Genomic DNA, 14947 nt, shown 5'->3' with positions numbered 1-14947 from the left:
CCCGGTGCAGCGCGTCCGCCCGCAGCTCGGCCCCGGCCTCGCCGCGCGCCTGCAGCTGCCACCAGTGCGCGCCCACGAAGCCCGCGTAGGACCCGAGCTGCAGTGTCACCGCCGCCATCCCGCTCCCGCCACCGCCGGGCCGGACGTGACGACACCCCTGTACAAGAACCCCATTGGCTGCGGGGTCGGAAGTTGCTGCGTCGCACGTCACTGCACTTCCGGGATCCCCTGACAACGCCCCCGCCCAGCCAGGCAGAAGCACGAGAACGAGACGCAGCGGCTTTCTGTCTCTGTCTTTATTGCACGCTACGGATGCGGCCCCGCCGCGCCCCGCTCACAGCATGGCCGCGAGCCGCTCCAGCTGCGCGGGGTTGGCGCCGCTCAAGAACAGCAGCTCCGCTCTCCCGTCTGGCGTCCGCGCTGCGGAGACAAGAGCTACGCGTCAGCGTCCGCACCCGACCCCCGGGCCCCGCCGCCCCGGGCCCGGAAGAAGGAGAACTCGCGCCCTGCGCTGGAAAGCGAGCTGCAAGATGCACCAAGTGCCGCTCAGCTTTACCCCTCACTTACAACCCGCCCCTCTCCTAAGTGCAGCCCTTACAGGGATTCCCCATTTGAGGCTCCACACACACCTCTTGCCCCAGAGGGTTTGTGTTTGAGAAGCGCACCTTCTCCTAACTTTGCATCTTTCTTTGAAAGCTTTATCCACGCTTAACAACTCTAAAGTTTGTTTGTCGGGTTTTTTTTCTGTTTCAAAAACCAAAATGGTTTTCTTTTCTTTTTTTTTTTTTGAATAAACAGGTAAAAATGGTGTGAAGGGGGCAGGGCTCATCTTTTTTGCACCAGAGATGGAGCTGAAAGCACTGCACCTAGTGTGTGCTCTTGGTTCCCTAGCACAGATCTCACCTTTTTCATGTTGAAGCCACTTTCTGTCAAGATAATACTGGTAACAGCTCTCAAATTCCTTTTCACTGTACTTGGCAACCTGGATGGGAACAAACGGTTCCAAGGCACTGAAGCCCTCCTGAAGGGGAAAAAGTGAGAGCATGAGGCATATAACAGACCCTCTAATTTCCCATCATCAGACACATTGAGCAGGAAACCTTCAGCCCAGCTGCCTGAGCTGCCAAGGGATAAGGCTCTGCTAGGCATGAGCAGGTTCAGGAAGAACTGCTTCAAAACAGAAGGTATCTATTGCATGTTACCTAGACAGGAGAACAAAGAGAAGTCAGGTGCCTAGCTAGGTTTTTTGTGCAGAAGGAGGCTGGTGAAAAAGAACAAAAAAGGAGAATTTACCTTGGAATATGAACGGTCATGCACACGGGACACACTGAAGGGGAGGTCAGTAGACACACGGGAACAGGGAGACTGAGCCAAGAACAACATGCAAAAGGTGACTGAATGGAGCAAGGTTCAGGTAGTAGCAGACTCAAGCTAGCACATGTACTGAGACTGCTGCTTCCACATCAGCATTTTTGTTTCCATTTCTATATATGCTCCAACAAAGGAACCAGAAGTCATGACTTACATCTCCCAGCAGCTCATGGGGTAAATAAGCAAGGCGTGGTTTGAAGACGGAGCCTGTCTGGCAAATAGTAGTCACGATGGCACCTCCATTCTGAAACATGGAGATAAATTAGGAGTTTGTAAGACACACACGTGGATATCATGTATTTTTCTCCCATACGCTTTAATGTCAGTCCCTTGTTTTGAGGTTCTGCCAATATGATAGTTACAGCAGGCAGCCGGGCACAAGGCAGGAATGCTGTGGATAGCTGCCCCAAAGAGCAAGTGTCAGTTCCAGCCTTTTTCAGGAGGCAGAGCCGAAGGGAATGGAGCTCCTCACTGACAGCGCTGCCACTCAGTGTGGATGGGCTTGGCTCTACAGCAGTGGTTCACAACCTTTTTTGTACCAGGACCAATTTGTAAACACCAATGGCTGACCCAGTGCCCCTCAGTCCCGACTCCCTGCCCCGCCCCACGTCCCAGCCTCCCAGTGTGTGGGATGGGGGAGCCCAAGCAGCTCCTTGCAGACTGGAGCTCTGCCAGCCTGCAAGAGAAAAGCTTGTTTCCCACACTCTTCTCCTTTAAAGGAGAATCTATTTTTTAAGTTTGTTCATGACCCTTTTATATATTCTTGCAACTTGCTTTTGAGTCATGACCTGCAGGCTGACAAAAACTGCTCTACAGCATCTCCCACTGGAGAAGCTCTCGTGAGGTGTACAAGAGGCTATGGCAAGATACCAGTTATTCTAGTTCTGGCCACTCCAAGCAAATATTCAACACAAGTTAGAATGCTAAGCATTGGAAACAATAAATACAGACATCTAACCAAAGCATTACATAAAGGGTTTTTTTCAAAAATACATCTGCCTATGAAAGAAAGAAACAAAGCAAGCATAAAACTGTTAGAGTATATTTCCCAATAGTAAGTCCTAAAGATGACAGCACTGCTCTAGGTGTCAGCTTTTAGCTGTGAGAACCCTGCACCTTAAGTTCTCTGCAGGTTTGTATCAGCACTCACCCAGTCATTCATCACCATCTTCCTCAGGTTGTGGACCAGGGCCAATTCCTCTGTAGAAATCTGTTGAAAACAGAGTGTCAGAAGCAGGTGGTCGAGGAATGGCATCCCAAGTTCCCACCCTACCCATGGGGAACAGGTCAAGGGAAGTTAGGGGCTGTCTGGTGTTTTACTGAGTGAAAAAGGTGATGGCAGCTCCTCAGCAGCAAGACCTTTGCCCCAAGATGAACTTTTGCTTTGCTGATATACAGTGCTTCTCAAACATTTCTAGTGTGCACCATCCTGTTTTCCTGCTGAGCACTCATGACTGTTATGGATGGTGATAATACAACACCATCATTACCACTGGACTGTAACTCCCCAACTGCAAGATTTTACAATCATTCATTTTTTCTTCTTTTTCTTCTAAAAGTTCATTGCGTGCCACCGCCTCCAACCCCCACGGGTGTGTGCATCACTGTTCTAAGGCAAGAGATATTTTTAAGGGAGTACATTTTTTGCATGTGAGACTTATAGTCACACTAAACGTAGACAGTAGCTCCGAGGATTAGGTAAAAGGGTGCCACTGAGTAAGATCCCTAACTTATACAGACTCTCAGTAAGCAAGTTTGGGGTCTTTCAACAGCCTAACCTCGCAGGTTCCCAGCCACCGGGCCATGGCCCAGAAGGGTTGGCTGCTGGTCCACAGTATGCCAGTCACTTCCAGTCCGCAGAATGCCAGTCCACAATCACTTCCACTGCAGACCGCAGTATCAAAAAGGTTGAGAACCACTGGCCTAACTAGTATGTGCTCTCTTCCCTGCCTCACCTTGATCCTTCCTTTTCCTTTTTGGAAAATCTGGCATCACCCTTGATTCCAATCTCCTGTGTTTGCAGATCTAGTCATGTCTCACCTTCCTAAGGCCTTAACCTTTTCTCACAGGGACTATTGCATTCCTGTCAGGAATACAGATTGCATTCCTCATCTCCAAGATCTTTCCAGATCACAGCTGTCCAAGGTACAGCATTGTCCAGAATGAAGCCATGGCTTGCCCACTATCTGCCTCCTAATGACCTGGCTCCCCTTACTTTTCAGAATCCAAATCAAGATTGCCCTCGCTGTATTTAGAATCCCTCGTACATAGATCTGCACTTTGAATCCTCTCCTGTAGCACTTGTTTTCCCAGGTTCGTCTCAGCACTGGTGCAAGACCCTTCTCTACAGCACTTCCAACAGATAGCGTGCTTCCTCCATCTTTACACCTCAGTGCCTCTGCAATGAATACCTTGCTGTTCCTTACTACAGGAAGTCAATTCCATGTTCTACACTATGATCTTCACTGAAGAGTTTGAAAGGACCCTCTGAAATACAAAAAATTATGTCTGGCTAAACCAGCCACAGATCAGTCATCATCCAGAGGGCCAAATAAAACCTGCCCCTCAGGTCTCTCTTGCAAGAAATGTACTTAAACACACCAAAAGCAGTAATTTCTTACTAAGCTTTTGTCTCCCTTCCTCAGTGTTGTCTTTCCCCAGAGGCCATTGACTCCATCCACTGCCACCAGAAGTTTAAATGAACCAAGGGAACACTGCCTCTTTAACTCTTTAAGCACAGCCCCCACAACATCAGTGGCAGTCTTCATTCGAGTTATACCCTAGAAGAGGGAAAAGCACAGCATTAGTAGAAAGACGACCACCAGCCACACCATTGGGAGCCTTTGGTACCCACCCCCCTGAGAAGCACAAAGGGAGATGAAATATGAGGTTTCAACCTTTGTTCCCAAACGGGCACCCAGGTCTAATGGACTAAGTGCAGGGATAAAACCCAAGAACTCTCAAGTTCTAATCTGAGCGCTGACAGACTTCTTCTATGCAACTCCTGCTGGGGCCCACGTTACTAACTTGTCTCAGTTTTCCCATCAATAACATGGGGACAACAAGCCATTCCTGCTTACGAGGATTTAGACTATTAGAAGCACTGAAGATTATTCTCATTCCCTACTCTGGCCTTGGCATCACTTTCAGTTCATCATCCTGTTCCAGCAATACCAATGGCAGTTATTGTTCTCACCTGTTCTACCATTTCAACCAGTGGTCTGCCTTCTTCAGTGCTATCCCACTTGTTCCACATGTATTTTTGTTGCGTTTTTATCTGTAACAGAAAGAAGGGTCAGAGAGTTCAGATGGATGCAACTGATATAGTCCTGCTCCCATTTCCAAGCAGGCTCAGCAAGCCTGGGAATAGAATCCTTCCCCTTTCTATGTTTGCTGGGAGATAGAGGCAGAACAGTATCTTTGTGCAGCATCCAAGGATAGGCTGAAGAAGTCTCTAGCTTGTATTACCAAGGGCTCTTTAAAGTGTTTCCACTCCCACTGAAACCTACATCCAAATAAGTTGCAGGGGTGGAGGCATCTTAAATAATGTTAGTGCACTCTCACTCCCAACATGATAAAATGCATCTCAGAAGAAAGGTGATCCAGGCCATCCCCACCCCACCCCCTGGTAATGAGAAAGCATATCTCCATATTGTCCTCTGGGGAAACTGCACTTGTGGATTCTCATTTGGTTCTTAATGCAAACAACTTGGTCAGCTCTACCAACCTCTCTCAATAAGTGTTCATTTGAAGTTTTGAAATTCTTGAGCCAGGCAGATGCTTGCAAAGGTTGGTCAAACCGTTCTGTTTTATAGGAAGACTGCAGAAGTTTCTTGCAGTTCTTTACCAAGAGATGAGCTGTGAGGTAGAAAGAAAAAAAGGTGGCAAACAGTTATCATGTTCTGTTACTAACAAATCCCTAGGTTTTTCTCTTCTGACTTTTTTCCCTCCTTGCTTCACTGTATTCACCACAAACTCTCCACAGCATACAGTGAACATAGAAGGAGCCCCAGATCAAACACCAGGAGTGCACATCTTTGCCTACAGCACGGTCCCTACCTTGGGGTACTAGTACCTGACTCACTAGTTAGTAGCAACACATCAGAAGGCCATGTGTGTACATGTGTTTGGCAGGGGGAGCTACACTGTTCAACTGTAGTGTATTTCACTTCTTACCTTTAATCTCCCTATCATAAGTCAAGTCTCCTATTCCATAAGGTTCGCCACCAGCAATACCTTCCCTATAGATTAGTTAGAGGCACAGATGGCATTTCCTACTCAAAAAACACTTCTGAGCTTACCATCTGGAATGTGCAGCACCAGCCAGCCCTGCTTTGCACAGTAATGAACAGCATGGCAGAGCGTCATTGTTTTTCCAGTTCCCCTCTCTCCATCTTCAACACAATCGATTAAGGAAAACCTCAGGGCTGCATCCAGATGTGTGGACACCTTGTGCTGCCACTAGTTGTCACCAGGGAACACCTGTGCCATGTGTGTTCTGGCACGTGGCAGGTTACCCAGGTGAGGTAGGGGAGTCTGAGGCCAGCTCAGTGCTTACCAGGGGTGTTCCCAGGACTGCAGCAGTGGTGATTCTGCAGTGCAGCGCCTGGCTGACTGGCAGTGGAGTGTGGCTCCAGCTGGCCAGGCTCTGACTCTGGGCAGTGCATGCTGCCGCCACGTGCACCACTCCACATTTTTTTCCCCACACCACTCTCTTGCAGCGTGGAGAACAACTGAATGCGCAGATATGTCTGTGGCACCACATATTGCATGACCACGCTTGTCTGGATGTAGCCCAGAAAGGCAAGAAATAGGGAAGCTGAGGCTATTCCACATCTATACCCAACCCAACATGAGGCTAGAACGCCACCAATGCTTTCAGTTTGCTAGAAGCTCTATTGACTTCCAGCACAGAGAAAAGCAAAGGATACAGAGGACATATCTGATGGCTGGCTGGGCAAAGTTGGTGCTTTTTAGGTAACCGAAAAGCTCTAGAGCTGGTTTCCGCACCATCAGACAGGCTTCTTTGAAGGTCTCAATCTGAAAGAGAAAAATGTGAACAAAGAGTTGCTTGTTAGCATGCACTAGCAGCTGCTACCCTGCAGTTTCACATGCAGAGCTGCTAGCATGCACTAGCAGCTCTACCCCTGCAGGTCTTTTTAGGCTCCATAGCACCATCTGTGACAAAATTAGCCTCTTCCTCTCTGTACCTCAATTGCTTAGGCTTGTAGTTTAATGGTAGAATTCTTGCCTGCCATGCAGGAGACATGGGTTCAATTTTAAGGCTTGTATATATTTCTCGCCTCAGCCAGGGGGTTGGACTAGAGAACCTCTAGAGGTCCCTTCTAGCTCTTTGACTCTGCTCTAACCTTCCTTCACAGGAAGGTTTTTACTTTCAAGCATATTTTAACAATACTTGCAGCAGCAGGACACTGGCTGCTTTTGTGCCCATGCTTTGTGTCACAGGTTAGGGTGCTACAACCTGTGACAGGGCTGACTGTAATTTTAGTAATAGGTTAGACAAGGTTTTGTATGGGATGGTTTGCACAGGAGTGATCCTGCCTCTGGCAGAGGGTTGGATTTCCAGAGGTCCCTTCCAGCCCTACTTTCCTTTGGGTCTGTGGTAACTAATCTTCACTGGCCAGATGACAGACTCAACTCATAAAACCTGCCAGATAACAGATCAGTGTATTTTGATTTATAATACATACAAGAGCATGATATTACTTGAATGCTAAGTCCTTTTAGTTGACCTCACTGTCACACTGGAAAGTAACCTGCTATTCTGAATATCAAACCCAAACAATACTCTTTGCTAACCAGTGTCTGGATAAATGCATAGCAGTCTTAAGGATGTGTCCCAAGCTGTATCCAATGGCCAATACCTAAAGGTGCAAAGAAACAAACCAGACAACCCTTCCTCCTACTGTAACACATTTAAGCCAGTTGGCCTTATTTTTCATGCATCACATCAGAACCAGGTGTAAACTCCCCTTCAGAAATACAGAGGCTTCATTCAGGCTTCATTTATGTCTTGTTATTAATGGGTGAAAGATTAGTCTGAAAAGACTTTGGGGCAAGTAGACAACAGCAGTGTTTCAGTCTTAAGCTCCCCTCATACCTTTGAGAACTACAAAGGTCCAGTCATAGCCAGGAAGCTGATGGCACAGTGCGGTAAAACCAAGGTGAAGAGGAAAGAGCCATGGAAGACTTCAGAGAGGTTGCCCCACTGCTGACAAGCACCGGAATTCTAAAGAATTTTCGATGGCCAATTTCCTTTTTCGATTCATTTGTATCTGAGTTCAGGAACTGATGAAGGTGGCATTTGTATCTACTGACTAAACTCTTGAGGAACAGCAAGAGCAAGTTCTCTGTTGCTGGTCTAAAACCATTGCATGAGACAGTCTCTTGGACCCAAGGTGAGTAAGGGCTGTGATTTGGAACAGTTTAGCTCTGTAACATTTTGGATTTGAAATGGAGAGATTTAGGCAACATCCCACTGATCTCCACCCCCTTGCCTGAAACAGCTCTGCTCTGGCTCATGTACAGCTGCACATTATCATTGCCAAAAGACCCAAAGCAATCTTTCTTTTCAATTTAAGGGCTGCCTAAACATGCCTGTATGTAGCCCTTCTACCCCAGAATAAAAGAATTCCAGTCTCAATCCCCTCCCCAATCCAACCTCCAAAGCTTCATTGAGGCAGAGTTACCTGCTCTTTGAACCGGCGAGGCAGTCCATGGGGAAATATCACCTTCACCTCCTCTAGTGGGATGCTATAGTGCTGACAGTCATGTTGCTCTGTATGGTTGGCCTGTGAGTAAAATACAAAACACTAACAAACAGGAGAACCAGACTGTGCTGCTGTGCAGAGGGGCCCCTGAAGGAACTGGGGGTGGGGATATTGGGGAGGGCAAAATAAGGGATCACCCTGGCAGAAAAACTATTGTATTCTGTAAGGTCAGAACAGTCTTGCTTCCAAGTTTCATTTATTTAGCATGGGAGTGGTACACAATGTCTTTTGAAGTGGTAAAGCAGGTTAGTCAGCAGGTTATGTTGCTTCCTGCTGGCTATAACATTGCCCAGCTCTCTTGCAGGTTTTTCAGATGCTTTTTGCTAACTAAGATTTGGACACCCCCCCCACCCCATAGAGCTAGGGCTTGGAGACAGATACAGGAGGAGGGCCATGGCACCTCACCCTTCCATTTCTCCGGTTGTAAATGGGAATAAAGATGTAGACCTCCTTTATAAGGCACTTTAAGATTGACTGATGAAGACAGCTGTTTTATGTAGTCTCCTCACCGTTGGTTTAATGAGGGTTTCCTATAACCAGACACTGGTGCTATCAGAAGCAATTCTATACCTTAAACTATTATCTACAATATGGACAAATATTGTAGGGATTTGATACACTAAACAGTGCTGATTGTTGTTGTCAAATATATTTCAGTGAAATGTGCAGTGAAAATGCTAAATAAAATTCAATTGTCTGGCAGCATAAATCCTAGGTACAGGCCAGTGGAGACTATTCTTGCCATCTGGACTCTTCTGTGCCATCTATAGAGATGCTCTGATCACATGACTAGATCATCTGCATGCTGCTGTTTCCATAGAGACCCCAGAGGAATCAGTGGAGAAAGGAAACTCCAATTATAGCAGCTGCAGAAAAGCACCTCAAAGGTTTATTCCATTCATTTATTCCGCTTCACTTTGTGCTTGAGAGAGATGCAGGCTAGACTTGTGAAGCCTGTGCAGTAGGGAGACATTTTGGATAATGAAGTTACGGTACCATCTCCCCTTCCTCACAATTTGTGGTGGTTAGTTGGGGAAGACTGATCCTGAAGTTGAAATTAATGGTGTCCAATACCAAGTTTGCCCTCCTCTCCAGCTGCACAGCATGCCTGTCTGGACCCACGATAATAGATCTGCCTATTCCCTTCATTCCTACTTAAGAAGAATGGTCCAGTGAGCACTAACATATCCAGGGTACTGACAATCTTAGGGTGTTAGCTGTGTGGCATGACAGTAAATATGGTAGTAACTCACCGGGTTGCTCTCACTAGTACGGAAAATTGCCCGGGGTTTCTCTTCAGGGATTTGGACATCCTGATTAACAATAGCATTTAAGCAAATCCTGGCAGTGATGTGGAGAGAACGTCCAGCATACAACTAGAGAGAGAAAAAAAAATGCTTTTCAGTCACCAAAAATTATAGGCAAAGTTCAGCAACATACCCACTATAGTTAAGAAAGGGTCAGTGTAATGCACCCTGCTCAGGAAGTAAATTACAATACTTAGGATAGAGAGAGTTGTGTGTGGAAATGAGTAGTAATGTTGTTATAGCCATTATGCAAGTTCAGTTGCATCTTTCTAAACCCTTTCAGTTTGCTCAAGTCTGTCTGCTGCCACTACAGAGCTGAGCCTTTGCCTAAAGGAGCGATCCTATTAAAGGGCTGCTCAAGAGCACAAAGCAGCCATTAGAAGTCTTATTGCTGGGAAGTTCCTGTAATGTTTCTACTTATGTGATGAATACCACCAATACTGTGCAAATGACAGCTGTTTAGTAATCCATAATCACCTCAGTTACTGCAGGATTAGTGTGGCAGCTAGTTTATATTTACAATTGCATTTCCTGCATTGGTTTCCCCCCCTGCCCCCACCACTGTGTTCTGACATATAGAATCTTCCCTAGGAATAGAGGAGTCGTGGAAACAAACAGCTGCTTATGCTAATGCAGGCTCCTAGGTAGGATGCTCTCTGGTACATGCCTGAAAGTGTGTAGGGAAGTAAGGGGTAAAGGGACAACAATTTTAGTAGGCCAAGGTGAAAGAAAGCATGAACAATGTATCTAGAAGCTGTGCCTGGATCAGTGATTCTCAACTAGGGTGATGTTGGGTGTATAAACATAAATCACAAGATAAAACGAGAGATTTCAAGAGGAATCCATACTGTCAACACATTCCAACCTGTTGTGTTCTGAGTTCTTTGCAACAGAATTGCCATATTACGGTATTGGAAAACTAAGCACTGTTTTTTTCAAGGAGTGCCTCAACTCTAACGAGGCTGAAAACTGTTGGTCTAAATATTGTTCACTGACAGGAACAAACTATCCCACACGCTCCAGGCAGAGGCTATGGGGAGACCACAGTATACAGCTCTACAGACTTCAACAACCACCATCTCCAACTTTAATTCAGCCCCAATGAAGGCTGGATTATCCATGAAGCACAAGGCATTCTTTTAGTCCCCAGACAGCTGATCCAAAAAAGAAGATAGCAGCAGAGAAATGTAAGATAGAGCTCTGAGAGGGGTCAGCTACCCATCAAGCATAGTCCCTGGTTCTTGTAGGCAACCTCATCTTCTTATTGCCTTGGAAAAAGCGATCCAGTTCTTTTTTTGAAGCCAGTTAAGTTTCTTGTTACCCACCGTTCTGGAACTATACCGCAGTAATCCTCAGTGGAGTGATGGTCTCTCACAATCATCAGTGTAAACTAATCTATGCAAGATTCTGCTTTCACAGTTTCCCTTTGGGATCTCCTGGTTTGCACCCTCCTAGAAGCAGGGCATGAAATCCATCTACACATGCTAAAACAGGCACGGAACCAAGACAAGCCTTTGGGTGATGGGTAACAAGCTGTTGTCTAACAACTGTCCTGGAGCTTTACAGATAAACACCCACACCTTCTGAATTCATTCAAGTTCATGGATCCATTTCATTTGGCAAAACCCCTGAGTAGGTGGTTCATTGATTTAAAAATATTCCCAGTAGACTATGATAATTCAACAGGACACATTTCTCAAACAGTTTTTCTGGCACTGCAGGGTGATTTGCATGTTGAGATGGAGCTGTCCTCTGCAATGGAAAGCAAAGACTCAGCAACTCACCACAGCACTGGACTTTTGTCCCCAGCTCTATAGATAGAACTGTTCTTGCACAGGACTGACAGGAGTCACAGTTCTTGGAATCAACATATTGTCACGTTAGAAAGGGTGAATGGGTAAGGAAGAACACCACATTCTACCAGTCATTGTTTAACAGAGCTTCAGCTTATTTTTGTTTTATACCCACAAAAGGGTATATCAAGAACACTGTAATTAATTAAAAAGTCAACCTAAAGTAATGTGGTATGGTTTGTTCCTCATTAGTGGGGAAGGGAAAAGAAAGTGGTTTAGAATTGATCCTCAAGACTGTAAGGTTAGTCGAAGGCTTCCCATGCCATTCTGTGCACTTCTCTAGTTCACCGTACAATTCCGTTTATTTAACCTCAGGGAATGAGTATATAAAAAGAAGCACGCATTTGAAATGTGACCTGAAAACAATTTATTATAGCCCTAAAAGCAGCCTCCTCTGTGGCTGAAGGGCCTGACTCATAAGCTGGTAGCCAACAAGACTGGCAGTTCAAGTCTGGGTGTGGGTGAGTGATCTTAAGTCTCAATTTATAGAGCAGAGATGTGCAAAATGCAGTCTGCCAGGCCATTCCATCCAGCCTGTAGAGCCTATAAAAATTTAGAAAATTAATGTTTATCTGCCCCTGGCTGCCTGACATGCAGCCCTCGATAGCTTGCCAAAATTCAGTAAGCAGCCCTCTGCCCAAAATAATTGCCCATTACTGTTATAGAGGGTTTGGTTCTTGGCCCTGTGCTGTTCAACATGTTATCATGAAAAGCACGCTGGCCAATTTTGTGGACTATACCAAGTTATGGGGAAAATGCTGTAGTCAACAGAGCTAATAACATACTGGGATGCATTTGCCCAATGCATCTCTACTTGGCGCTGGTGAGACCCCACCTGGAGTACCATGTCCAGTTCTTCAAAAAAATACGTGGAGAACCTTGAAAGGGTCCAGAGAAAGGCCAGAAGAATGATTAAGGCTTGTCCTCCAGGCCCTTATGAGGAAAAACTAAGGGATCTGGAACTGCTCAGCCTGGGGAAGAGAAGACTGAAGGGGGACTTGGTGGCCATTTAAGTACATAAGGGATGAATATCAGGAGCTGGGAGAAAAACTGTTCACTAGGGTGCCCCAGGGGGTGGACAAGGAACAATGGCCATAAACTGTTAGACAATGGTTTCAAGTCAGATGTAAGGGTGAACTTCTTTATGGTACGGGTGACCAGAATCTGGAATAGATTTCCCAAGGAGGTGGTACAGCCCCAAAGCTTGGAAGTCTCCAAGAGGAGACTGGAGAGACACCTTGCTGGGATCTTTGATCTCAGCAGTATTCCTTCCCAGAGCAGGGGGGTTAGATTCAATGATCTTTCGAGCTCCCTTCCAGCCCTTAATTTCTATGATTCTACGATATGATAGTAAGTGCCATTTACATTCCATTTCCATCTGCCAGAGGAAATCAGCCTGACTCAAACCCCTTAAATGGCAGCAACTATCATATGGTAAATTTGAGACTTGTCAGGAGAACAAAAACCATAAGGTGGAGCTGTTTCCAAAGGAATCCATGCCACATTAGCCACAAGCTGATTAACAAGTCATTAGAAAAGATTCTCTGTTCCTCATACCGCTCAATGATGAATAGGGTTTTGTACAGCAAGTGTATGGTCTCCTGAAACAAGCAGAAGAATAATGATCTAGTTCTTAACAAAAGAAAATTCAGATGTCAGTTCAAACGTTTAGCTTGTGTAACACAGCAAGAGAAACAACTAGATGACTCTATTTGCTATTAGTGATCCACTCTAGACATGCAAAGCAAATACATGAGACACTCTACCAATATAAAAATACAGTATGTTCTACTTGCAAAGTATGCCTTGTGTGCATGATGCAGAGCTGTGCCTTGTACCCGATACAGTAAAAGTACCCTGTTTTCTACAAAACAGGCTATACTACTAAAAATGCAGTTTTACAGGTATAACCATTTACATTAGGGGCTTCTGCCAGGACACTGTTAGCGATCACACCCCCATAGAAAACAGGACCAGCAAGAGTCTGTAGCATAGATCAGCCCTTAGCCTTCTGCTTTTTCTGATCAGAGCTGTGGATTTTATGTCATACACAGCTCTTTAAATCCTATACATGGTTTACATGTCAAGACCACTGCCTGACATGTAGAGTTTGCAAGTATAATCACTGGGTTAACGATATAGTAAAATATTCTGTGCTCAGTGGACCAACTGAACCCAGGGTAGGTTTAAACAGGGCTAAATTACAGCAATCTTCTCCTGCTACACAAGAGTTCTCTGTTGAGGCGGTGTTGGCCAACACTCCCACTGCCCAGTTACAACAGATCTTGGAGTTGGCACCCAACAAAAGCAGACAGCAGGAACACAGTACTGCCTGGGCTACAGTAAGCCCATATTTTCAAAAGTGTCCTTTCTAAATCCCACCAGTTAGAAGTTTTGGCTTTGTCTGCATGTATAGAGTTTTATAGTTATTAAAATGCCTCCTATTTTATTCCTGTAAATTTACGGGAATGAACTATAATAGTATAAATCATGTTAATGAAATTAAAATGGGATCCATGCTTGAGGGTTATGTCCATTTTAACTACGTTTGTTCCAGACAGATGCAGCTGTCAGTGCAAGCTCTACCTCAAAAAGCCCTTGATTTTCTCAATTAATAGCTTAGATTTTGACATAACATGGGACTCAAGAGCCTGAAACATCTATGCCTTAATCCAGCATTTGGTCTGAGGTTTCTAGTTGGGGGTGGGGGGAGAGGGGGGAATCAGACTTGCAGGTAAAAGGATGTCATTCTGATAGGTAATCCTTTTTTTGAACCAGCAGCTGTGGAAAAGGAGCCACAATATCAATTTTACCCAGAGCAGAATGGGTTCCTATCAGGCATCGGGTCATCACAACAGCACTGTACTTCCCCTTCCCTCGCAACCCCCCCCCACAACAGGAGCATCCGAGAGCAGGGCATGACCGCAGGCTCCTCCCCAGCTATTTCTGCACAGCCAAGAGGTCTGCTCATGACTTCTGGAGTTGCTCTGATCTATGCTGGAGCCTGCCGAGAGGTGCAAAGAGTAGGTGAAGTCCCCCTTACCGCCGCTCCAGCCCTCCCGGACCCTGCCTCAGAGCAGACTCGCGTGGCAGCTTCTCCCAAAGAGCGCCGGGTGCGTGGGGAGCGGTCCCTTGGCACCGCACCGCAGGTCTGCTTCCCCAGTGACACGCGGTTGGGGGTGTCGTGCGAGTACCACAGCCCGCCCCCCGCCGGTGCCGGGACTGCGGCCTGGCAGCAGGACTCACCTTCGGCCCGCGGCACACCGCGCTGCTCAGGCCTCTCAGCATCGCGCCCCCTGCCGCGCACGCACAGCCGCGTGGCCGCGACGGCTCCAGAAAGAGGCACAAGGCGCGGGGCTGCGGAGCCGGGAGCAGTCGGACTCCCTCCAGCCAAAGCAGCTGCCCAGGAGCCCGTGGCAGGGTCTCCGCAGCGGCAGGGAGGCCGCACGCTCACAGCGGCGCCATATTGGAAGGGGCAGAGGTCACGTTGCGGTTCCCTACGGGTGCGGCGGAGGAACAATCCGCGCCAGCGCCTTGCTGCCCAGCCCCGCCCCCTGCCCGCGGCTCCTCGGCCCCGGAGGGGGCGGGGCCCGGCGCGCGGGAGGGGCGTGGTCACACGCCAGGA

At 46.8% G+C, this 14947-nt stretch overlaps 2 protein-coding genes across 2 annotated transcripts in view; both read right to left on the bottom strand.

Moving 5' to 3' along the window:
- MSTO1 (misato 1, mitochondrial distribution and morphology regulator) overlaps positions 1-118 on the bottom strand; it is a 6953-nt gene extending 6835 nt beyond the window's left edge. Inside the window, exon 1 of the mRNA XM_019513279.1 lies at positions 50-118. Coding sequence (XP_019368824.1) covers positions 50-118 — 69 coding nt within the window. The remainder of the gene's footprint in view (positions 1-49) is intronic.
- Positions 119-278: 160 nt separating this feature from the next.
- DAP3 (death associated protein 3) lies at positions 279-14797 on the bottom strand. The gene is made up of 13 exons (XM_019528158.1): positions 14688-14797; positions 14569-14654; positions 9416-9538; positions 8082-8183; positions 6303-6411; positions 5673-5765; positions 5099-5229; positions 4568-4648; positions 3993-4151; positions 2522-2581; positions 1526-1615; positions 904-1021; positions 279-420 (listed from the first exon to the last, which is right to left on the bottom strand). Exons 2-13 carry the CDS (start codon positions 14608-14610, stop codon positions 335-337), a joined length of 1194 nt encoding a protein of 397 aa, XP_019383703.1. The 5' UTR covers positions 14611-14654; positions 14688-14797; the 3' UTR covers positions 279-334.
- Positions 14798-14947: the final 150 nt, after the last annotated feature.

Source organism: Gavialis gangeticus, unplaced genomic scaffold (assembly GCF_001723915.1).
Source record: "Gavialis gangeticus isolate Ggan-Ray unplaced genomic scaffold, GavGan_comp1, whole genome shotgun sequence".
Lineage (NCBI taxonomy): Eukaryota > Metazoa > Chordata > Crocodylia > Gavialidae > Gavialis > Gavialis gangeticus.
Note: the sequence above shows the minus strand (reverse complement) of the source record. Positions and strands in the feature narration are given on the sequence as shown.